Genomic DNA, 23820 nt, shown 5'->3' on the forward strand with positions numbered 1-23820 from the left:
CATAGCAAATACTTCAGGAATGGTCTTTTCCATCCCCTGCATATTGAAGTTCATCACAAAGCTCTTGTAGCTTGGTGGAAGCGACTGGAGGATTCTGTCAATGACCGCATCATCCGGGAGATTAACTCCCAGCTGAGTCAAGCGGTTATGCAACCCAGACATAGTGAGTATGTGCTCGCTGACAGAACTGTTTTCCTCCATCTTACAGCTGAAGAATTTGTCGGAGACTTCATATCTCTCGACCCGGGCATGAGCTTGGAAAACCATTTTCAGCTCTTCGAACATCTCATATGCTCCATGTCTCTCAAAACGCTTTTGGAGCCCCGGCTCTAGGCTGTAAAGCATGCCGCACTGAACGAGGGAGTAGTCATCGAAACGTGCCTGCCAAGCGTTCATAACATCTTGTTCTGCAGGGAGAACGGGTGCGTCACCAAGCGGTGCTTGTAGGACATAATCTTTCTTGGCAGCTATGAGTATGATCCTCAGGTTCCGGACCCAGTCCGTATAGTTGCTGCCATCGTCTTTCAGCTTAGTTTTCTCTAGGAACGCGTTGAAGTTGAGGACTACGTTGGCCATTTGATCTACAAGACATATTGCAAAGATTTTAGACTAAGTTCATGATAATTAAGTTCAACTAATCAAATTATTAGTGAACTCCCACTTAGATTAGACATCCCTCTAGTCATCTAAGTATTACATGATCCGAGTTAAACTAGACCGTGTCCGATCATCACGTGAGACGGACTAGTCAACATCGGTGAACATCTTCATGTTGATCGTATCTTCTATACGACTCATGCTCGACCTTTCGGTCTTCTGTGTTCCGAGGACATGTCTGTACATGCTAGGCTCGTCAAGTCAACCTAAGTGTTTGCATGTGTAAATCTGTCTTACACCCGTTGTATGTGAACGTCTGAATAAAACACCCGATCATCACGTGGTGTTTTGAAACAGCGAACTGTCGCAACGGTGCACAGTTAGGGGGAACACTTCTTGAAATTATTGTGAGGGATCATCTTATTTACTACCGTCGTTCTAAGTAAACAAGATGCAAAACATGATAAACATCACATGCAATCAAATAATAAGCGTGACATGATATGGCCATTATCACATAGCTCCTTTGATCTCCATCTTGGGGCTCCATGATCATCTTGTCACCGGCTTGACACCATGATCTCCATCATCATGATCTCCATCATCGTGTCTCCATGAAGTTGCTCGCCAACTATTACTTCTACTACTATGGCTAACGCGTTTAGCAATAAAGTAAAGTAATTTACATGGCGTTTCTTGATGACACACAGGTCATATAAAAGAATAAAGACAACTCCTATGGCTCCTACCGGTTGTCATACTCATCGACATGCAAGTCGTGAATCCTATTACAATAGCATGAACATCTCATACATCACATATAGATCATTCATCATTCATCACAACTTTGGCCATATCATATCACAAACCACTTGCTGCAAAAACAAGTTAGACGTCCTCTAATTGTTGTTGCAAGTTTTACGTGGCTGAATTAGGGTTCTAGCAAGAACGTTTTCTTACCTACGTTAAAGCCACAACGTGATTTGTCAACTTCTATTTACCCTTCATAAGGACCCTGTTCATCGATTCCGCTCCAACTGAAGTAGGAGAGACAGACACCCGCCAGCCACCTTATGCAACTAGTGCATGTTAGTCGGTGGAACCGGTCTCACGTAAGCGTACGTGTAAGGTTGGTCCGGGCCGCTTCATCCCACAATACCGCTGAAGCAAGAAAGGACTAGTAACGGCAAGAAAGTTGACAAATCTACGCCCACAACAAATTGTGTTCTACTCGCGCAAGAAGAACTACGCATAGACCTAGCTCATGATGCCACTGTTGGGGAACGTTGCAGAAAACAAAAATTTTCCTACTCGTTTCACCAAGATCATCTAGGAGTTCATCTAGCAACGAGTGATTAGATGCATCTACATACCTTTGTAGATCGCGCACGGAAGCGTTCAAAAGAACGGTGATGATGTAGTCGTACTCGACGTGATCCAAATCACCGATGACTAGCGCCGAACGGACGGCACCTCCGCGTTCAACACACGTACGGGACGGGAGACGTCTCCTCCTTCTTGATCCAGCAAGGGGAAAGGAGAGGTTGATGAAGATCCAGCAGCACGACGGCGTGGTGGTGGATGCAGGGCGTCATAGCAGCAGGGCTTCGCCGAGACTACGAGGGAGAGACGTAACGGGGGGAGATGGAGGCGCCAGGGGCTGGTGTGAAATCCCTCCTCTCCCCCCCACTATATATAGGGGTGCCAGGGGGGGCGCCGGCCCTAGTAGATGAGATCTACTAGGGGGGCGGCGGCCAAGGGGAGGTTTCCCTCCCCCCCAAGGCACCTAGGGGTGCCTTCCACCATATGGACTCTTCCATGGTGGAAACCCTAGGCGCATGGGCCTATAGGGGCTGGTGCCCTTGGCCCATATAGGCCAAGGCGCACCCCCTACAGCCCATGTGGCCCCCCGGGACAGGTGGCCCCACCCGGTGGACCCCCGGGACCCTTCTGGTGGTCCCGGTACAATACCGATAACCCCGAAACTTGTCTCGATGCCCGAAATAGCACTTCCTATATATAATTCTTTACCTTCGGACCATTCCGGAACTCCTCGTGACGTCCGGGATCTCATCCGGGACTCCGAACAACATTCGGGTTTCTGCATATACATATCTTCATAACCCTAGCGTCACCGAACCTTAAGTGTGTAGACCCTACGGGTTCGGGAGAAAGCAAACATGACCGAGACGACTCTTCGGTCAATAACTAACAGCGGGATCTGGATACCCATGTTGGCTCCCACATGCTCCACGATGATCTCATCGGATGAACCACGATGTCGAGGATTTAATCAATCCCGTACGCTATTCCCTTTGTCTATCGATATGTTACTTGCCCGAGATTCGATCGTCGGTATCCCAATACCTCGTTCAATCTCGTTACCGGCAAGTCACTTTACTCGTACCGTAATGCATGATCCCGTGACCAGACACTTGGTCACTCTGAGCTCATTATGATGATGCATTACCGAGTGCGCCCAGTGATACCTCTCCGTCATACGGAGTGACAAATCCCACTCTTGATCCATGTCACCCAACAGACACTTTCGGAGATACCCGTAGTCTACCTTTATAGTCACCCAGTTACATTGTGACGTTTGGCATACCCAAAGCACTCCTACGGTATCCGGGAGTCACACGATCTCATGGTCAAAGGAATAGATACTTGACATTAGAAAACTCTAGCAAACGAACTATACGATCTTGTGCTATGTTTAGGATTGGGTCTTGTCCATCACATCATTCTCCCAATGATGTGATCTCGTTATCAATGACATCCAGTGTCCATAGTCAGGAAACCATGACTATCTGTTGATCAACGAGCTAGTCAACTAGAGGCTCACTAGGGACATGTTGGTGTCTGTTATTCACACATGTATTACGATTTCCGGATAACACAATTATAGCATGAATAAAGACAATTATCATGAACAAGGAAATATAATAATAATGCTTTTATTATTGCCTCTAGGGCATATTTCCAACATATAGCCGTATTCCTTCATTGCTCTCTATGTGTTACATTGCCAGCATATTCCATGTACTGACCCGTTTCGGGCTGCAATGTTCATGCTGCAGACTTTTCAGACGACGAGTAAGGTGCTTTTAGGTCATGGTTCTATACTCAGTGATGCCGTTGGAGTTGATGGACTCACTTATCTTTCAAGTCTTCCGCTCTTATCGTTATTAGATGGCCTTAAGCCATATTTATTGTAATAAGTTCTCTTTTGAGACACTCGTTGTAATAAGTGTGTGATTGCTACTCTGTTATAAATCCTTCAAGTACTGTGTGGTGTCAGCATTACTGATCCAGGGATGACACCTGAGCACAGAGATTGGACCGTTTGAGGTCTGGTCGCTACACAGGAGCATCATGAAACCCTATTTCCACCGCCGCAACCTTCTGTACCCAAGAGATCTCATCTTGAGGCCTTTTTAGGAGCTCCGCCGGAGGGGGCATTGATCACGGAGGGCCTCTACATCAAATCCATGGCCCCTCCGATGATGTGTGAGTAGTTTAACTCAGACCTTCGGGTCCATAGCTAGTAGCTAGATGGCTTCTTCTCTCTCTTTGGATCTCAATACAAAGTTCTCCTCGATTCTCTTAGAGATCTATTTGATGTAATCTTCTTTTGCGGTGTGTTTGTCGAGATCCGATGAATTGTGGGTTTATGATCAAGTTTATCTATGAACAATATTTGAATCTTCTCTGTATTCTTTTATGTATGATTGGTTATCTTTGCAAGTCTTTTTGAATTATCAGTTTGGTTTGGCCTACTAGATTGATATTTCTTGCAATGTGAGAAGTGCTTAGCTTTGGGTTCAATCTTGCGGTGCTCGATCCCAGTGACAGAAAGGGAAACGACACGTATTGTATTGTTGCCATCGAGAATAAAAAGATGGGGTTTATATCATATTGCATGAGTTTATCCCTCTACATAATGTCATCTTGCTTAAGGCGTTACTCTGTTCTTATGAACTTAATACTCTAGATGCATGCTGGATAGTGGTTGATGTGTGGAGTAGTAATAGTAAATGCAGGCAGGAGTCGGTCTACTTGTCACGGATGTGATGCCTATATACATGATCATACCTATATATTCTTATAATTATTCGCTTTTCTATCAATTGCTCGACAGTAATTTATTCACCCACCGTAATACTTATGCTATCTTGAGAGAAGCCACTAGTGAAACCTATGGCCCCCGGGTCTATTTTCCATCATACAAGTTTCTAATCTATTTTATTTTGCAATCTTTACTTTCAATCTATATCATAAAAATATCAAAAATATTTATCTTATTATCATTATCTCTATCAGATCTCACTCTTGCAAGTGGCTGTGAAGGGATTGACAACCCCTTTATCGTGTTGGTTGCGAGGTTCTTATTTGTTTGTGTAGGTACGAGGTGACTCGCGTGTGGTCTCCTACTGGATTGATACCTTGGTTCTCAAAAACCGAGGGAAATACTTATGTTGTTTTTCTACATCACCCTTTCATCTTCAACGGAAAATCAACGCAGTGCTCAAGAGGTAGCAGCCGCCGACGCATGAAACCGTCGGAGAACCTGTCGAAGACGGAGACGGCGGAGGTGCCGAAGGATCCGAGTATCACGCTCGCCCAGAAGATCAGCTCGGCGATGCGGCAAACTCGCCGCGTCAAAGCGAACACCGCAAAGAAGGAGAAGCTCAAGAAGCGGTTGGCTAATAATGGGCCTGGTGGTGGCATTGGGCGTGGAGGTCGTGGCGGACGAGGCGGTCGGCACGGCCGTGGCGGACGCTGCCAGATGGTTCAAACTATTGATGGAGGCGACAGACAAGAAGCTCAAGTTCGAAGAGAGGAGGACCATGATTGAAAAGAGGAAGGCTGCGCTCGAGGAAGAGAAGTTGAAGATCGTTGCCAATGCGGAGGACGCAAGATGTTGACCTTGAATGTAGACTCTCTGGATGCTGACGTAAGAATTATCATGCAATCCGTCCGCTACCAGATGTTACAGCAGCAGAAAGATCAGTTGGCGGCGGTGGAGAATGAGGACGTGGCGGAGGCATACGTGGACGCGGAGGTAGATGCTGCCTACGCGGTGGCGACAACATCTCCTTGATCGAGGAGCAGACGGCTGGGACTATCGGTCCGGCAGGACAGAAATGCACAGACTACCGGACTAATATTCTTTGGATTCGGGCATGTAAAAATTAAGCATATTTGCCTCTTTTTGGTTGTGATCGGGCATGCGGTCCGACGCTGGTGTGATCCGGCATGCTGTATGGATCGGAGTACATTTGAACTTTTTATGGACAGGATAGTGGTCTCCTGCGTCCGTGTCCATGGACTAGTCTCTATCCATGGACGGATGCGAGAGGAAATTTGTGTGCCCTAAGCATGTATTCTCTCCAAAGACATGAAATAGAGAAAGAGCCGCACCTTACGTCTCATGTCTATCTATATCTCTGTTCACGTGTGTTCCATCAAAGTCTCAACAAAATTCGGTGTCGAAAAAGCTATTGTCTGTAAAACTATCTTTGTTCAAACTTGCACTACACAAATCTACTAAACTTAACAACAAGCTTGGGCTTCATACGTGTTACTCGAGTCTCGATCTCTATTCTAGAACTCTAGGTGATTTCACCGGGTGAGTAGGCAACACCAGTCGATTCGATTGACCAAAAAGAACAACCTAAACAAACAGTGTGTGAATTTTCCTTTTGCTCCATGACCTTGCACAAAGACGACCGTGATCACATTACATCAGTACCCTTCTCTCGTGCATTCCTGGATGTGAACTGCCTGCAAAACCATGGGGCGTGCAGACGTTAGAATGATTCCGTAAAAATATGAACATTGATTTCTCGAACATCAATATAATAACGTGATTGAAAGGTGAAGAACAGATATCTCATTTACTTGATCATGTCAGCAGACTTTGAGTCGCTTGATGCTGCGCCGTCGTCCTCTTGATTCGCCAGTTTCTCTCGTGATCGTATCCTCGTCGATGAAGTTCTGATCCGACCCCTCTGAAGAAATGCACAAGTAGTTCCCTTGTAAGAACCTTGCCGTGTTACCCAACTCTATGAAAACAGACTAATTTGAAGATGTCTATTCATAATCTTATACGTACTCCACAAAAATGTGCGTCAATGAGGACTAGTGGTGTCATCCCCGAGTTCGTTGCTACTCCCTCCGTTCCAAATTACTCGTCGTAGAAATGGATATATCTAGAACTAAAATACATCTAGATACATTTATACCTGCGACAAGTAATTCGGAATGGAGGGACTGGCAGGGTGATTGATCGTTTATCCTTTCTTCTTTGAACTTTTGGTCATTTATTCTTGGTAAAACACATAGCTGAGTAAACTAGACGGTGCTACGAAATCAATGTATTCAAGACAAACATAAGTTGAACTAGCACCCTAAAACATAAGTGTTCCTAAACATAAGCTTTTTTTTAGAGATTTCAATACAGGCTATATGCCTATACACGAAGCAAAATGGGTCTATATACATCTATACGTAGTCGGTGTTTAAATATCTAAAACGTCTTATATTTAAAAACGGAGGGAGCATCTTTGAGGAACAACGTACCTGCAGTGCTAGAAGGGGAGCGCCCGCGCTTGGCAGAATGGCACGGGGAAGATGGTCCAGAGCTCGTCGCGCTTGCTTGGGAGCAGGACTCTTGCACGGTCTCAGTGGACGATGCATCATCATCATCATCATCATCCATGGAATGGACTTCCCCATCTCCCTGATTTCCACAGCAAGGCGTTCTGGCCGGCTCAACCTTTGCTCTGTCAACCTTGGACGGTTGCTTGGGCCCTGAAGCTCCTGGTCCTGGGGAGAGATCGAAGAGGCCCCTGAAGCTGATTTCACCGTCGTGTAACCGGTTCACGAACGACTCCTGCAACAAGCCTAGGTAGAGCATGTGCTTCTGGTCCGTCCATCCGGCCGAAGAGCACACCACCATCACGTCCTGCCATAGCAAAGAAACAACTTCAGAATCAATCCAGAGCTGCACAAATCTGCGGGTAATTAGACGGGGAAGACGAAGAAGAAGAGAACGCTTACCGGGAAGCGCGCGAGCTCCCGCAGGCCGGCCCGCCCCTCCTCCTCCTCCATCGTCGTCTCCTTCCCAGCACCGCACGACCAGCCAGAGCGAGAGAGAGAGAGAGATGAGAAAACAGAAAAGATCTCGAATGCCTCGGCCGGCCGACGGAGGTTTCTCTTTTATTTCCTTGGTGGCGCCGCTTTTCCACGTGGCCTTGGGGAGGGGCGGTAAATATCCGCCACAGTGTCACGCGCGAGCGCGTGCGGCAGGTGGCCGCGCTGCACCGCCTACCTCGTGCCTTGTTTATTCCGATCCGGATGGTTCGACGGTACCGCGGCCGAGATATTTTCAGAAACCACGATCTCGCGTTTGGTACAAAGAAGAAAGAAAGAAAGACCATGGATATTTTCCCGGCACAAACAAGCAAACGATGATATTTTCTGGTCGATGGTAATGAGGTTTGGGTTTGGGATGGGCTGGTGGCTGCCGTGACGTCGCGCCTTTTGTCCCGGCAGCAACTTGTGCTGTGTATTCTATGCCAACTTTTCTATCCTTTCTCGGCTAGTAATAATTAGGTTTTGTTTTGCCACAACCTCGACTTTAGCTCCAGGGGGACACCAGACAAGATGTTTAAGCAAGCTAGTGCCTTTTGGAAAAAGCAACGCTCCTGCGCTGGTTTGTTTCGGTGACTATTTTTACTGGAAGATCGATCGACCGCTATCCAGTTCTATCCATGATTCATCATGGGTTTCGGCTGTCGCGGTCGCCGATGAGTTCGGTGGTCGCTATCCTCAACAGAACGGAGCTGCGTCCGGTCAGAGAGAAGATCGGCGAGGAAGATGGATAAGAATACGGGCCCGAGATATTTTCGCCGGCGCGCTGAAAAGATCTGGGTCGCCGCGGCGGCGCTGACGAGGCTGTGACGAGCTCTGACTTCATCCGCGTGGTGGCCTTGTGGGTAGCTCGACCAGGGGGTGCGACGTGACATGGACAGCGCGTGAAATAATAATACACTCTTTTAATCGATGCACCTAGTATAATGCAAAACAAATACCAAGACTCAACCACCTCTAAGGAAAAACCATTTCAATCACCCATGTGAATGTGAAACAATGTACTAGTACCAAATATCATTAGCTTTTCATAGCAATATACAAATCCCCTCGTAATATTATATGCTTCCTCGCGTTCACAAACAAAGTACCATCTCGCGAGAGGAAATATTGGCTAAAACTTTGTTGTGTTTGGCAACATATCAATAATGCCAGAAACGTCATTTACTTTTTCAACATGGGCGCCAGGGAGTAGTATTAGTAGTATACAATGGATCTGGGGAAGAAGTCATGATGTCGAAACATAAATACAAGAAGAAACTATGAAGATTGGGCAGCATAACTTATTCAGGAGCAAAAGACCACTCCCTGTGAGATTCCAGCATTAATACACGACGATGCTGTGATACCTAAATGAATCACCGAACCCCCTCAAGCGGTTTATTTGCAATCACTCAGGAGCAGATAACCGTCTTCGGCACGTCGAAAGATGGGAGGCCAGCAGAAAGGCCCAAACAGAGACCATCTCCCTCATACAGGTCTTTGTGACGCAGCAAGCTCTTCCACCCTCTGCCGCATTTTGTACTGCAGCATGGGCGGGGCACAATCCAAAGGAGTTTCCCCTGCTCAAAAAGTTCATCAAAGTTATCGATTCTGTCACCGTCATTTGGGCACAGCACTATTGATGATTAAAAGTAGCATTCAGAACGAAGTAATCTAGAGCAATCATTCTATTGTATATCAAGTGTGGATGTATATAGTATTTTAGAGCAATCATTCTATTGTATATCAAGTGTGGATGTATATAGTATTTTAGAGCAATCATTCTATTGTATATCAAGTGTGGATGTATATAGTATTTTAGCTTATCTACTTCTATCTACAAGCTAAAAGCTAAAATGTTGCATATATGCTGTTAGCTAGGTTCTTTCCAGCTAACTTTGCAAGGCTGTCTGGAAAAGCCCGTGGAGATAGGCTTTTATTCCGTCACAACTTATAGTAGTTGACAGAATACAAAAGCATAAAAAACATCAAAGCCACCAAAGAGCCTTGCAATCCAATTAAACTCTTCCTTTTGTCCATGCTAGCTCGTATTTTGGTTTGAACTGCACGAATATGTGTGTAAAGAACATTCGACGGTATCAATATTAATTCAGTGGATTGGTAGATCGGATAGGAACATGTTGATGAAAGAAACTTTTGTGCTTAAGAAGATTATAAATCAACTTTAGGAACTCGACAATGTACAGTATTTGAGCAATATATGCTATCCATGATAAAACTGCCTCAGATAGTAAAAGCAACCAACCTTGCCCATTTTTGCGTTGAATATTGGCTCCACTATCCATGAGAATAAGAGCAATCTCAGTCTGGTTAAATAGCGCAGCCTGCGATTGTCCATAGGCAGATAGATGTTCAGTAGAAAGTGATTTGCTCGTTTCTATATGTATGTGCCAAACGCAACAATCTTCTGTAGCACAATAAAGCATGTGCACCACTAAATTATTAAAAAAATGAACAGGATAAGTAATCATGTTGGCGTGCAAAGGGGTTCTTAATTGTGGGGGGGATATCATCTGTATTTGGCACATACAGAAGCAACAGTTCCAGAGAAGGCAATGTAATCTGGTCAAGTGAATCTTTGGATACTTAATTTATCAGCAGATACATCTCATTTCAGTATTAGTGCACACGTGTTTTATATCATTCAGATGCATGGGTGTGCTCTGGCCTTTACATCGCAAATGGTGTTTCCCTTGTAGGACCGAACATTTATAAGCAAACGGCTACACAAAATGGTACAATGATGTGCAAATATAAGTTGACCACGAGGGAGTTGGTAAAACAACCACATACCAAATGTAGCAAAGTGAATCCTTGCTTGTCGCAGTAGTTAGAATCGACTCCCTGCGCAATGTAATTGTAAAAAACAAGTAGATAAAAATAAAACGAGAGAAAAGCTAGAAACAGTACCTGGCTAAGAAGTTTCTTCACAGCTTTAATATCCCCACCCTTAATCGCTTCTCTCAGTCCCTAAAAAGGAATGAAGATTGGATTTTTAACAGGAAACTCCTAGAATGCCAGGCCAGAGATATCGCAAGTACCTGATGGGTTGAATAAAGAAACAGAAAATGAGCACTATTGAGCTGTTCCTAAGCTTACCTCTCCAGTAACTTCATAGTCAGACGGAGTCTTATCATTGCTGTCGTTGCTCATCAGGCCAAGATTTAAGAATGAGCTGGAATAACAACAATCAGGACACAGAGATGAGAAGGTCAGCTACAGGCAAAATGTTTGTGCCTAATGCACATATGTAATCTTCCTATTACAAAGAATGTATAGGTCCTGGCATTTAAGATAATGACCAAAATATGCAATAGATCTTGCCAAACAAAGTTGATCACATAGTGCAAAAGCATACTACGAAGATTACGAGAGACATATATGACAATAAGTTAGAATTCCTCTTAACAATGCCAGAACATGACAAGTCTACCGAACCTTGAGTTGCTGCTGGAAGTAGCTGAAGCCTTCTTCGAGCTTGATTCAGATGACTGCTGGTTGCTAGAAGGTTTTTTAGGCTTTGGGTTTGATTGTGCAGTTGACGAAGCGGCACTGATATTCTGGTACATAAGAATAATTATGTTAATATACACCTACAACAATCGATTAAATGGATCGGATTGTCGTCAACCTTTACAGGCGCAGGTTCAGGTTTTGGTGCCTCGCATATGCACAAAGGCATCCCGCATTTGCACTCGATAACGGCAACTGGAGTCTGAACCGCTGAACTTCTCGTGGGCAACGAATCATCATCTTTATCCAAATTCAGCCCTGAAAAGGAGTCTGCAGCACCCGAAACGCTCCCGGCAGAACTCGCGTTATCAACACCCCCGCGTCTGCAACATCGCACGGGAAGATAGACAAAAATTCAGTTTATATCCAGACCAAACATAGTCAGTGTTTGCGCGGTCAGATTCATCAGATTGTAGCAAACTAGTGAGCCAAGCTACCTGGATGATGATTTGTTGAAGCACTCGTAGCAGACCCTGGCGTCCGTGTATATCCCGTACTGCGGCAGGGCCTGGAACCAATCGAAGCAAAGAGTTTAATCAAGCAAGCTTGGGAACCCTTGACTCCCTACACTCACAAACTTGCTCAGTTTTGAGGTTCCCTACCATGTGGTACGAAGAGTGCTCGTGGCAGAGCGTCCTCCCGCAGCTGCGGCAGTGGTGCTGCGAGAGCGTCAAATCAGTCAGAGATCAGGGACGCGGCCAAACGAAGAGAATCTCTGCACGGATGAGAGGGAGGGAGGGAGGGGGAGGACGCGTACGCGGCGGCGGAAAGTGGAGAAGGTGCAGCGGCAGACGTCGCAGTGGGCCGACTCCTGGAACGGCGGCGGCGTCTCCATGGTCTTCGCCGTCGGCTCGCCGCGAATCCGATGCTCCGACGATCTGGGACGCCGATCTGAACCGAAGACGATTGGGGGCGAGGTGGTAATTTGGGAGTCGACGACGGCGAGAGGATTATTGTCTTGCTCGATCCCAGATGCGCGAGAGCGGAAGGGGAACGCGGAGTGTCGCTGGGCGGTTTCGGGCCGTCGATCGATGGCCTGTGTACGGTCAAGATCGCATCTCTCGTGTTCTCCTCTGACTCTTGCTCCAGAGCAACTAGTCATTAGTCAACCGACGGAGCAATAGTAAAGCACATAATTTCAGTAGACGAGCTCTTGGAACATTCAGAACATGAACCGATACTTAACATTTGACAAGATTCCACATGATTTTTAAGCTCTTGTACAGACAGCGTTTTTGAGAACTTTGGCTGATGATTTTCAAATTTCCTTCTGACTTTTTCACGCTCAACTATTTAGATGATGGTTGTACTTCAGGGAAGGAAAACAAAGCCTCTTAGCAAATCGAGCACATTGTGCCATTGCACCTTATGAACAACTCCCAAGGAAAAATATACATGGCACAGAACAGCGTGTCAAGAATAAGAGTCCTTGAGGCATATATATAATCATTTGACAGGGAAGTCCAATACATCTAGAGAAGACAAGGCCTCGAAAACCCGACTTGAATCACTGATTGGGTTTCCTCTAGCAATGATCATCCCACACTTGCAGTTACTTGCGATTTCAGCAGTGGCCAGGGATAAAAATGGCACAGGAGCCACACATGGAGATCCTTCAAAGCCGGTAGAAAACTGGTCGGTTTTTAAATCCTGCATCAATACAATTGACATGACTGTAACCATCAGGCACTGGCAGTTCATATGGTTTCATCGGTGAGCATGGCAGGAACAGAAATGCACAAGAAGCCACCTATGGATATTCAAAAGCGAAATATGTACGAAAGGTGGAAGTCAATCCTGTAGGAACAAATGACGATCCCAAGTAGACATTTCCAAAAAAAAAAAAACATATTAAAAAGGTCATGCATTTAAACAATAATAAAGCCCTCAGAAATCAGGTTAAATCAAAGACCAAGCCTTGAGGGCATGTCATACAGCACCTGCGATGCATGAATTTCCTCATTGAGTAGAACAGGATTGCCGGCAAGCTGGAATAGCTTCAATTTACACAACAAATCTGTACAAAATATGCTAACAAGTGCCCAATAGTATAAAAGGGGCAAGCCCTTGCCAAACCTGCACTGATATCATGGACAAGCCATGTTCTATGGCGGTATAATGATCCAGCACGCAGTTCTTAAGGTTTCATCAGTGGACACAGGAGGAACAAAAATGCACAAGAAGCGAATCACAGGTAAACTTTTTAATTATTAGGAAGCAGTTAAGATTTAAAACTAAAAATGCCAAGGTGGAAAACAATTGTATAGAAACAGATGATGCTTTCAAGTAGAAAATTCCATGCGAAAAGCAGTAAAAAGGTCTTGCATCTAGAAAATAAAACCCTCAGAAAGCTGGTTAGATCATAGACCAAGCCTTGAGGCCTAGTAATGTCATACAGCACTTGCAATGCATAAGTTTCCTCATTGGATCATAAACCAACCAGAACTATTTTTAGAAGCCTCCGCTATAATGGAAATCAACTCTGTAAACAACAAATGATTTTCTCAAGCAGACAAATCCAAGCAAAGTACATTACAAAGGTCTCACAATCACATAATAAACCCTCAGAAAACTGGTTAGATCATAGACCAAGCCTTGAAGCCTAGTAATGTCATACGGCACTTGCAATGCATGAGTTTCATCATTGGGTACAACAAGATCAAAACACAAATAACGAGTCACAACAAGAAGTTCATTTAAAACCTCCAAAAGCTAGAGATGCCAACATACTCTGTAGCAACAATGATGCTCTCAACTGGAGAATTCCAAATAAAGTGCATTACAGAGGCCTCGCATCTAGACAATAAAACCCTCAGAAAACTGGTTAGATCATAGACCAAGCTTTGGGGCCTAGTAATGTCATACGGCACTTGCAATGCATAAGTTTCTTCATCAGGTACAACAAGATCAAAACACATATAGGGAGTCACAAGAAGTTTGATAAAACCCAGAAAACTGCATGAGAGATGGAAATCAACTCTGTGGCAACAAATAATGCTTTCGAGTAGACAATTTCAGGCAAAGTATATCACAGAAGGTCTCAATATTAAACCCTCGGAAAAAAAATAGATCACAGACCAGCCCTTGAAGCCCAGTAATATCATACGGCACTTGCAAAGCATGAGTTTCCTCATTTGGTACAACAAGATCAAAACAAAAATACGGAGTCACAAAGAGAAGGAAGTGTCACGGAAAAGCAAGCTGGAATAAAATTTGCATAACAATATGTGAGCTAATAACACATAACAATCTAAAGGTGCAAAAACAAAGGACCTGAAATAACTTGAAATTCCAAAATTGTCAAAATCCATTGGAATTTGTTGAATTAAAATAAATTATATGATAGTGTTGCATAAGAAATTACGCAGAAAACTTAGTAGCAGCCTTTACAACCTTTTTTTCTTGGTTACTCTCTGGATGATCTGAGTTGAGAGTTTACCTTTGCTTCCTTGAAGATTCTAGGAAGGAGCCGGCACAAGAAAATGTACATCTTTGGTTTATGGCAAAAGTTATAGACAAGCTTTCATTGCTTTATTAAGTGATCATACACCCGATATGGTATGAGGTATGAACTGAGAAGCCAGTGATGTGACAGTAACTACTCTACAAATCTACATCACCATTCTCTTGTACAAAACTGGAGACTGGTCTCAATTCTATTCTGGCGGTGTACTTTTTACATGCGCAATGCATCAGAGACTTTTGCAGCATCCACGCCATACCCAACATTATGAACCCTTAATATGTTAGCACCATTCCTAATCCCAGCTGCATTAGCAGCAACTGTAGCTGCGTCTCTCTCAACTGGATCGGCACGATTGCATATTTCACCTAAGAAACTTTTTCTTGAGAGTCCAAGTAATATTGGCACATGTGAAGCACCTAAACTCACTTTACCCATCTCTTTTCTAATGGATCCCAAGCCCTTGATTATTTCAAGATTATGTCTGAGTTTCTTGGAAAACCCAATGCCGGGATCAAGAACTATCCTCCACAAAGGAATTCCAGACAACTCTGCTTCTCTTAACCGTGTGTATAACTCAGAAGCAACTTCTTTGCAGACATCATCATACTGTAAATTCTGTTCACTCTGCATAGTTGATGGATCACCTCTCATGTGCATGGTAACATATGGAACTCCAAGTTCAGCTACAACTTCAAGAATACTTGGGTCAAGCTGTCCGCCAGACACATCATTAATCATGGTGGCTCCTCTCTTTACAGCTTCAGCAGCAACTTGTCCGTAGAATGTGTCTACTGAGATCAGCTTCCCTTCCATCTCGGGGATTTTGACGATTGCATCCAGAACAGGGACCAGCCTCTCAAGTTCTTCACTTGCAGATAGTCTTGTTGCAGAGGGCCTGGTGGATTGAGCACCAATATCAATTATGTCTGCGCCTTCTGATATCAACAACTTGGCCTGAGCAACAGCAGCCTCCACTTCTTGAAACTTACCTCCGTCACTAAAGCTGTCCGGCGTCAAGTTAAGCACCCCCATGACAAGGGTCCTCTCACTCCAATCCAACAGACGATTTCCAACAGCCATAACCCTCTTGATACCTTGTGTCCCAATTAAAGATTCACCACCAAGCTCGTTCCACACATCAAAGAACCCACCGCTGCACTTCGAAAGGGAGTGCCAGCTTTTCTCCATATGATCGTCAGCCGAGGACCCTAGAAGGTCAACAAGAGGCGCTAAAACGAATTGTCTCTCATGGATGCGCTCATGTGGCACAGTCAGGGTCTCGGTACTGATCTGGGAGTCGCCATACAGGAGAATATCCAGATCGATCGGCCTTGGGCCGTACCTTATCCCGGCGGTCCGCCCTATATCCCTCTCGATCTCCTTCAGCTTCTTGAGCAGATCATGAGGCCCCAGCTTGGTGGTGCCCCGAACAGCGGAGTTGAGGAACCGCGGCTGGTCCGTCACATACTCAGGGGCGGTCTCGTACAGACAGGCGTGTCTGGTGATCTTTATGCCCGAGTCTTTCATCAGCCGCAGCGCCCTGTCGAACGAACTGATCCTATCCCCCACATTGCTTCCCAGAGCGATCACAATCTCTTGGTCGGCAGGGCTTCCCACGATGTGCGCATATGAACGGGCCCTGCATGGATTAACAAACCCCGGCGCTTTCCTTGAGGGGTTGAGAGAATGCCTTAGATCCCATGCTGCTGTTATATTAAGAAGAACGAACGAGTTAGAAATGCCTTTGAACTGGAATGTAGAGGGGCTGGTGAACAGATTCGAGCTTGGAAGGAGAGCTACCTGGAAACGTGTTGGGCGCCGCTAGGCCCCCGCAGTAGTAGCCCTTGGCGACTGAGTACATCTTCCTCAGTGTCTCCTTAGCATGGAGCATGTTGGAGCATGCGAGCCAGGACTAGCCCTGCTGATTAGATTCTCTTTCACATCAACCTCTTCCCTGCCGTGCGGAGGGATCCCCGTGGTCGATGCCCTGCGGAGTGAATCTGCTCGGCCGCGTCAGCTGCGGCGAAATCTGCTTGCTGTACTTTGGAGCTAAACTAAATCTGCGGCGTAACGGAAGCCGGAGAGAGAGAGACACACACAAGCGTACCTGGAGATGCAGGCGAGTGACGCACCGCGGCGCTGGTCCTTCGAGCCTAGGCTGACGGCGGAGGTTGGTGGTACCGTCGGTCGCTCGGCGGGGGGAGTGGAGGGGAGAGAGAGGATGCTGCGCCGCGCCTTCGGCGGCGGGGGGTGCTGCTTTGCTGGGTTCGGATTTGTTTACTCCATCGTCATCGGCTACCCCCCCCTACACTAACCTACTCCTACCTACCGGGAGCGCTGGCTGGGCTTGTTACGTACAGTGCACGCGACAGCCCAATAGCCCATACCAAGGGCACAGACGAGCTGCGCGACCGCTGAGCCCACACACACACGCACGCGTGCGCACGATCGGCGTCTCTCTTCTCCGAGGAGCGCGCGCCAAGAGATCGTGGCGAACGAAACGCGAGCTCTCTCCTTCCCTCGGCCGGCGGCGTGTGCGCAGGGCGCCCGCCACTTCGTCGCGGTGGCCGGTGCTTGTCAGTAACCAATCATGGTATGCGGATATGTTCTTCTCCCCAGCTTCTCAAGCGTCCTTTTTCCTTTGTATCAAGCGGATGATGCTGGTTGATTTCGCTGGAGGTTCGTTTTATTTTATTTTATGTTTTGATGAGACTAGAGGTTTCATTTCGCTGTTCGATCAGGGTGATACAAGGACACATTCGCAAAAAAAAGGGGGATTTTTACTATCACCGTCCCAATTGCACAAGGATTTTTTTTTCTTTCAAAGAAGAATCATAACGCGGCAGAAAACTGTCACTGAATACGACTTCACTGCTACGGCGGACAGCATCTACTGGCTGCTGCTGGGACGGATGAACAAGAATGACCCTAAGACTCGGCAACAAAACTGTAAATCTGTACAACTGTTACTACTTCCCAAAAGGTCTCTGGAACACTTTCAGGCCTATGTACAACAGTGTGACGCTTATACTGCGTAGTCGCCGGATTCGCCGTCGCGCCGCGTGTAGCTGTCGCTGCTGGACATCCTCGTCATGTTCGCCCGCTGCACGAGCCGGACCAGCGACTGGACGACCTCGGACATCGGCGGCCGGAACTCTGGCTCTGCCTGCTCAGGTTTCAGGACAAGCGTCAGCGGTGTGGCAAAAAAATAATTCAGAGACACATGAGAACTGCAAGAGGAGGTGTTATGGAATGCACCTGCACACAAAGAGCTATCGCATCGGCGAAGCGGGACAGGGACTTGGAATGGTACAGCCCCTGGAGCGCCGGATCGACCATCTGGTCCAGCGCGTCGATGTCGTGCAGCTGCGGGGCGGCCCATCGGACCAGCGACTGCTCGGACCGTGGTCGGGACCTGCGGTGATTCATTTCAGACAGTAACTGGAAGTTCAGTACACTTCAGTGGGCTACATGTTCTTATTACAGTTTACAGGGAGTTGCCTGAATATTCTTGGGCACTTCTGAAACAATTTCAGGAAGAGATATGGATAGTGCAGTAGTATTTGATTGCGGTGCGTACCTGTCAAAAGGTTTGCGGCCAGTGAGGAGCTCTAACATGACTACTCCGAAGCTATATACATCGCTCTTCAGTGAGTATTGGCCAGACATGGCTATCTCAGGTGCCCTATATCCTGAGTTTTCTTCTGATTCCTGGAATTGATGATATGTAAGTAAGTAATTATTGACAGAAATGTTTGGCCCTAAATTATGATCATTAGCACCTGCATTGCGAAATATGCAGAACACCAAACTCAGTATCATCTCACTTGTTCGATCAGATACTATCTAGCCTTGCATCCAACTAACAAGTAATAGTTGAACAGCAACTCATGTTTGCTCCACTAATATCCATATTAAACTAGCATCATGCTATGTGAAATACTTAATTATGGATAATTGACATAAACAAAATGATAATATGTTTCAGCTGCAAAATGGCAAATAATTCTAGCATTTCCCTTTGATGATTAACATTAAATTGTGTGATATTCCTGGCAGGTTGTCAGGAAGTCTGAGGATATAGTGCACGACATTACCTGGAATTCCTGGTTAGGAATAAGATCTCCATATCCAGAATCCGAAAGGTGAGGGTTCAGCTCATTATCCAGTAAAATGTTTGATGACTTGAAATTCTTGTGGATCACAGATGGCGAACATGTTTCATGTAGGTATCTGCAGAATGCCGATGATTGTCATTGACATGAATTTTTAATTCCAGATTAACACGAAGGGTTGACAGGCATGTTCCACTTACTCTAATGCCCTTGCAGATCCAAGAGCAATCTTTACACGGCTATTCCAGGACAGTGGTTTGCTTTGATCATCCACCAGGTTAAGTAAGTCACACAGAGAACCATTTTGATAGAATTCATATGCCAACAAGCACTGCCCATGCTCTGAACAGTAGCCAACTAACTCAGCAAGGTTTGGATGATTTAGCCTTGAAATATTTGCAACCAACTCAATGAACAAATCAGAAGGATGGCCTGGGAATGCAGAAAAGTTGATTTTCTTTACAGCCAGGACCTGAAAATACCGGAAGATGATGAGAATGCAATAGTAGCAAGGGGACTTTATTCAACATCAAGTCATGGTTAATGAAATGAGATTGTTGAGCCCAATTAGCACCATATAAAATCAGACAACAGCATTTTGCAATGATACAAGCATAGATCGGGTATTCCCATGCATACAACAAACTTTCGTGCTATTACATGGATATATTTTGAAGCAGGTATAATTTGATGAAAAATATTTATGACAGATATAAAATCCCCATACTGTAGATGTTTAGTAGGACAAGATATGAATGATATGTATGATGGCATGAATGATATGTTTAATCCGGGAAATAATGGACATCAAGTAATTGGGGAAGCACCTTCTGATCATTGAATTGTGCTCTGAAAACACGTCCAAATGATCCCTCACTGATGAAATGGTCAGCACTGAAGCTTCCTGTTGCTATCTGCAGGTCGGCAACTGTGTATGCAGGTATTTTGATGGAAGACAAACTTATCTTCCTTGTAACAGACTTGGGTGTGAGATCATTTCCATCGAAGGACTTGTGCAAGTCAATTTTTGTTGGAGGTTTTAAGCTCATTGAAACAGTCTTTTGAAATTGATCCTTGCCAGTTGTTGAGATGATCTTGATGGACTTCATCTCTGAAAAATATAGTTTTGACTTTAAGAGAGACACCTTGCAAAATGGAAATTGTGAGTAAAGAAGTAAGGAAATGCACAATTCACTGGAAAAGGAAGGTTGAATAATTTATTCCTGGGCTAGAGAACTGTAGTAAGATGACCATGTGGAACTCAGAGGCAATGACGCTTACGTTTAAATCCTGAAGCAAGGGGACTTAGAGGTTCTTTCTGTTCGGGGTCTTGTCCTCGGGACAACTTCCAAGATTTCCTCTTGATCACAAAGAATGCAAACATTGCACCAAGAACCAGCAAACATATAACAATTCCAGCTATTGCACCACCTTGTAGTTTGGAGTGTTTGCTGCCGCTGTTGGATGGACCATTGTTGTCATTACTACTTGGAAGAGCAGGGCGTTGAGGCGTTGGCGTTGGCGTTGGCGTTGGATTTGTAGCTGGTGGGGGTGGTGGCGCGGGACCATTGCTAAATGAGTTTCCAGTTGTCCTACGAAAGGAGTGGAGTACTAACTGTGATTCCATTCTACATGCTTATATCAGCCAAACCATGACAATTGTAGTAAAACTGCTTACTGTAGACTCCTTATTTTCTTTAGCTTATCAGGGACCCAGCCCGTGAATTGGTTGTTCGCGACATTTCTGCAAGAATGGTCGAATGTTGCATTTATAGGACGATTCAACCGTGAATTAGAAAAGGTTGTGGGTATATCAACTCACAAGTCAGTAAGAGGAAGATTGGCAAGGACATCTATCGTGCCACTGAATTGGTTGTTCTGCAGATAACTGGCAAGAGGAGATATTACATTTGTAATCAACATATGGACTTTATTCTTGTTGATGAAACAAATTGATGCAGAAACATTACAAAACAATGTACTCACAGTGTTTTCAAACTTGTTATAGAGTTGAAGCTTTGTGGAATATTACCAGAAAATGTGTTGAATGAGATATCCCTGAGTGAAATGAATTAATGGTTCAGTTTTTTCACTAGCTTGGCAGCTTACTGCTCAAACAGAAAATCACTCACATTGTTGTTAAGTTGGTGAGCTGGTTAAACATATCACTGATGGTTGAGAGCTGGTTATGAGCAAGATTTCTGCAACGGAGACATTAAAATAATTTGGTCAGATCATACCAGAAAAAAGAAATGACAAAGAAAGTCAGCTGATACATCGGCTTATCAGAGATAAGTAACTTACAAATCCTTAAGTGCGACCATTTGGGAAATAGAGTATGGTGTGGTTCCAGTGAAGTGATTTCCAGCAAGATTTCTGCAGATCAAGTTCTCTGTAAGAACTAAAAGATTGTTCCGCATATAGATAAGAGCAGCTTGAGTTGCACATAGAAGTACTACTTACAATTTCTCGAGATTTGGAGGAAGATTATAGGGAATGTCACTGCCTCCAAGATAATTATTGCTCATATCACTGCACAGAACTAAACTAGATCAAAACTTGTTTTTGGTGAGAGGGCATTGATGTTTGGGATGAGAGAGATCTCACTAACAGCTGAACTAGTGCAGTCAGTAGGTTCATATTGTAACCCAAAGTCCCGTTAAGACTCATGCCCGGTAAGTTTCTGTCAGGTATTAGGATAAATAAATATCAGATAAGAAGGATAAACAGTTGTGACTTGCAAAAACACCACATCTGAATCTCAGCTCACATTGCTGTCACTCTGGAACCCGAGCAAGTGATCCCCTGCCACGACTGCCCGCAGGGATCTCCATTTTGTGACACCCAGTTTTTCAGCTGGGGTGGGTGGTTCATTGTTGTATAGAAGACATTGAGGGCTGTCACTGCATAGGCAAATGCAGATTTTGGGAGAATCAGTAATGCTTGTGGATCGATATTTCAGATAAATGAGTAACGATGTTTTGTTCTTACTTTGGTCTTCCCAATGAAAGTATTTTTTCAACACAAAAAAGCAAAAGGAAATTATCGTTTAGTTCATTATGTAGCAATATTTCCTTTAAATTTCCTTCTGCACAGAACCAATACTTAACTCGTCTAATGGGAATGCAAATGTGGTTACTCATTCCATCGCTAATGTTGTAATAGTGTGAAGGCTAGTGATGTTATGTATGATTCAGTTCATTCCTGAGTGTTGGAATTGGCCACTAAAGATTTTGTAAACAATTATTAATTTTATATATAGTACGGCTTCCAAATAATACCAAACTTGTCTTGCTAATGTTGTAATAGTGTGAAGGATAGTGATGTTATGTATGATTTAGTTCATTCCTGCATGCTGGAATTGGTCACTAAAGATTTTGTAAACACTGATAGTTTTATATAGTACGTTTCAGAATCATACTTAACTTGTCTTACTTCCAAATTGGAAAATAATACTGTACTTAACTTGTCTGTACCATCGACGATTTCGAAGTTGACTTTTGCAAATAAGTAGTCATGTCTAACAAGGTATCCCCATTATTCTGTAACCAAATGTTCATCAAGACTAGTTTGATTCTCGAACCAAATGAAATATTAATAGAACCAAGAGCTGGGTTATTTTGGCAATCACACAAACATTTTTTTCGGACTAGCAGCTGTCTGCAACCCCGCACAAAACCAGGCATAAAAGAACAAATGAACTAATTTTTCAGAAACTCTCTGCTGAAGTCAGACATCTAGGTGGATAAAACCAAGAAATCTAGAACTTGCCACAAATTTAGCATCACCACTAGGAAAATATTATAATTAAGGAAAATTATAACTTCTGAAAACTCTGCTATCTGTTCGTCCCAAACTGCAACAACCCTAAAATTCCCACCAAGAAAGGATAAAAAAAGGCAGCAGGAACAAACGAAGAGCTAAAGAAAGTAAGAAACATCTTTACTTGGTTTGGTTAACTGACAACCAAGGAAAATGTTTATGGGATGCCAATGAACAAAGCAGAGCTCCAAATTGACCAAAAGCATAAAGCAAGGACGGGTCGAATGAGACCGTTGGGTCCATGAATCTTCCAGCTTCCTCTCCTGAGCCGAAACGCATCTTCTTAGCACAATGGTTTCCTGTTTCCATCTAAACCTAAAATTTCAGGAATCCAGGAATGGGTACCGAAAGCGGCCTATCTGCACTGAGGTGAACCGACCAAAGCAGGGGGGAAGGAGGAACCAAGAACACAGATTTTTCCCCATCCGTTGCTACTCAGTCAAGCTAAGAAATGCATTGTTTGTTGGTTTTCCGAAGTAAAATCAAACCAAAAGAAAAGAAAATTGAGTACAAGAAGTAATAATACAACTCGCTTACCATCGTTGGAGTCGGTGTTGGCATGAGCCCCCAAGGAGGCGGTGGCCAAGAACAGCAGCGCCGCTCCAATGGCCGCAGCTCCTCTCCCCCTCATCTTGGTCGTGGCCGTGGTCGTGGTCATGGCTGCCGCGTTGGTCACTGCAGCACCCGTCTGGCCGTCTGCACTCTGCAGGCAGGCTCTGAGACTGGGAACACAGCAGCACCGCTGCAACGCCCAATAACTTATGCTCCGGAAAAAGGTCTCTTTTGCACCCACTGCTTTTGTTTACTTGGTAGTATTACTTTTTCTTTTTTCTCGGTACTGACATGTCCTTTTTTTCCCCAGTGGATTGTGTATTTGTCAGCAAGCTAGAATTAGGGAGAAGGGGGAGGGCTTTAAGAAGTGCACTTCGCACGCTGAGAAACCCCTCGGAAAGGGCAAAAACTAATTATCCCTTCACGAGCAGTGTCACCTTTTGCAGCCCTCACTTTGGGACTGAGACAAAAAATTTGCGCAGTCCGGTTGTATCAGCTTGATAAGACGACTGAACGAAGATATTGTTTTGTCAAAGGAAAAGATGTTTGCGGTGCCTGTCTATAGCTTTTGCCTTCTTTTCAATCGAGAATATG

At 44.7% G+C, this 23820-nt stretch overlaps 3 protein-coding genes across 6 annotated transcripts; all 3 read right to left on the reverse strand.

Annotated features, from left to right (window-relative positions):
* Positions 1-6004: 6004 nt before the first annotated feature.
* On the reverse strand, positions 6005-7899 carry LOC119353778. The gene is made up of 4 exons (XM_037620453.1): positions 7663-7899; positions 7183-7567; positions 6502-6611; positions 6005-6384 (listed from the first exon to the last, which is right to left on the reverse strand). The coding sequence occupies exons 1-3, from the start codon at positions 7711-7713 to the stop codon at positions 6511-6513; spliced, it is 537 nt and encodes a 178-aa protein (XP_037476350.1). The 5' UTR covers positions 7714-7899; the 3' UTR covers positions 6005-6384; positions 6502-6510.
* A 951-nt stretch (positions 7900-8850) lies between these two features.
* Positions 8851-12262, reverse strand: LOC119353781 (vacuolar protein sorting-associated protein 27-like). The gene is made up of 10 exons (XM_037620458.1): positions 12029-12262; positions 11874-11930; positions 11709-11779; positions 11390-11594; positions 11197-11318; positions 10858-10933; positions 10669-10728; positions 10552-10602; positions 10004-10082; positions 8851-9317 (listed from the first exon to the last, which is right to left on the reverse strand). The coding sequence occupies exons 1-10, from the start codon at positions 12104-12106 to the stop codon at positions 9226-9228; spliced, it is 891 nt and encodes a 296-aa protein (XP_037476355.1). The 5' UTR covers positions 12107-12262; the 3' UTR covers positions 8851-9225.
* Positions 12263-12581: 319 nt separating this feature from the next.
* Positions 12582-23446, reverse strand: LOC119353780 (folate synthesis bifunctional protein, mitochondrial-like). Of its 4 annotated transcripts, XM_037620456.1 has the most exons (17): positions 23212-23446; positions 21623-21755; positions 21464-21535; positions 21316-21384; positions 21157-21228; positions 20985-21053; positions 20839-20910; positions 20675-20740; positions 20531-20596; positions 20134-20444; positions 19680-19963; positions 19053-19324; positions 18835-18970; positions 18318-18448; positions 17996-18152; positions 17780-17903; positions 12582-16443 (listed from the first exon to the last, which is right to left on the reverse strand). In XM_037620456.1, exons 1-17 carry the CDS (start codon positions 23330-23332, stop codon positions 14948-14950), a joined length of 3651 nt encoding a protein of 1216 aa, XP_037476353.1. In that variant the 5' UTR covers positions 23333-23446; the 3' UTR covers positions 12582-14947. The 4 variants fall into 4 exon arrangements, 3 of the variants coding, with proteins under 3 accessions (XP_037476353.1, XP_037476352.1, XP_037476351.1); XR_005170527.1 differs by lacking the exons at positions 17780-17903; positions 17996-18152; positions 18318-18448; ... (11 more) ...; positions 21623-21755; positions 23212-23446 and adding exons at positions 16538-16737; positions 16845-17028 and having other exon boundaries at positions 12582-12921; positions 14711-16443; XM_037620455.1 differs by lacking the exons at positions 17780-17903; positions 17996-18152; positions 18318-18448; ... (11 more) ...; positions 21623-21755; positions 23212-23446 and adding exons at positions 16538-16737; positions 16845-17028 and having other exon boundaries at positions 12582-16440.
* Positions 23447-23820: the final 374 nt, after the last annotated feature.

Source organism: Triticum dicoccoides, chromosome 2A, assembly GCF_002162155.2.
Source record: "Triticum dicoccoides isolate Atlit2015 ecotype Zavitan chromosome 2A, WEW_v2.0, whole genome shotgun sequence".
NCBI lineage: Eukaryota > Viridiplantae > Streptophyta > Magnoliopsida > Poales > Poaceae > Triticum > Triticum dicoccoides.

What these genes read in the sequence shown, in the direction of transcription:
- LOC119353780 (XM_037620456.1), bottom strand. Translation starts at nt 23,332, where the DNA reads ATGACCACGACCACGGCCACGACCAAGATGAGGGGGAGAGGAGCTGCG. An exon ending in CCTCCAAATCTCGAGAAATT is followed by an intron (nt 21,229 to 21,315) that starts GTAAGTAGTACT and finishes CTTGATCTGCAG; the next exon opens with AAATCTTGCTGGAAATCACT. An exon ending in ATAACAAGTTTGAAAACACT is followed by an intron (nt 20,741 to 20,838) that starts GTGAGTACATTG and finishes TCCTCTTGCCAG; the next exon opens with TTATCTGCAGAACAACCAAT.
- LOC119353781 (XM_037620458.1), bottom strand. Translation starts at nt 12,106, where the DNA reads ATGGAGACGCCGCCGCCGTTCCAGGAGTCGGCCCACTGCGACGTCTGC. An exon ending in AGCACTCTTCGTACCACATG is followed by an intron (nt 11,780 to 11,873) that starts GTAGGGAACCTC and finishes GATTGGTTCCAG; the next exon opens with GCCCTGCCGCAGTACGGGAT. An exon ending in TTCAACAAATCATCATCCAG is followed by an intron (nt 11,595 to 11,708) that starts GTAGCTTGGCTC and finishes GCGATGTTGCAG; the next exon opens with ACGCGGGGGTGTTGATAACG.
- LOC119353778 (XM_037620453.1), bottom strand. Translation starts at nt 7,713, where the DNA reads ATGGAGGAGGAGGAGGGGCGGGCCGGCCTGCGGGAGCTCGCGCGCTTC. An exon ending in GGGAGCTCGCGCGCTTCCCG is followed by an intron (nt 7,568 to 7,662) that starts GTAAGCGTTCTC and finishes TTGCTATGGCAG; the next exon opens with GACGTGATGGTGGTGTGCTC. An exon ending in CTCCCCTTCTAGCACTGCAG is followed by an intron (nt 6,612 to 7,182) that starts GTACGTTGTTCC and finishes GCATTTCTTCAG; the next exon opens with AGGGGTCGGATCAGAACTTC.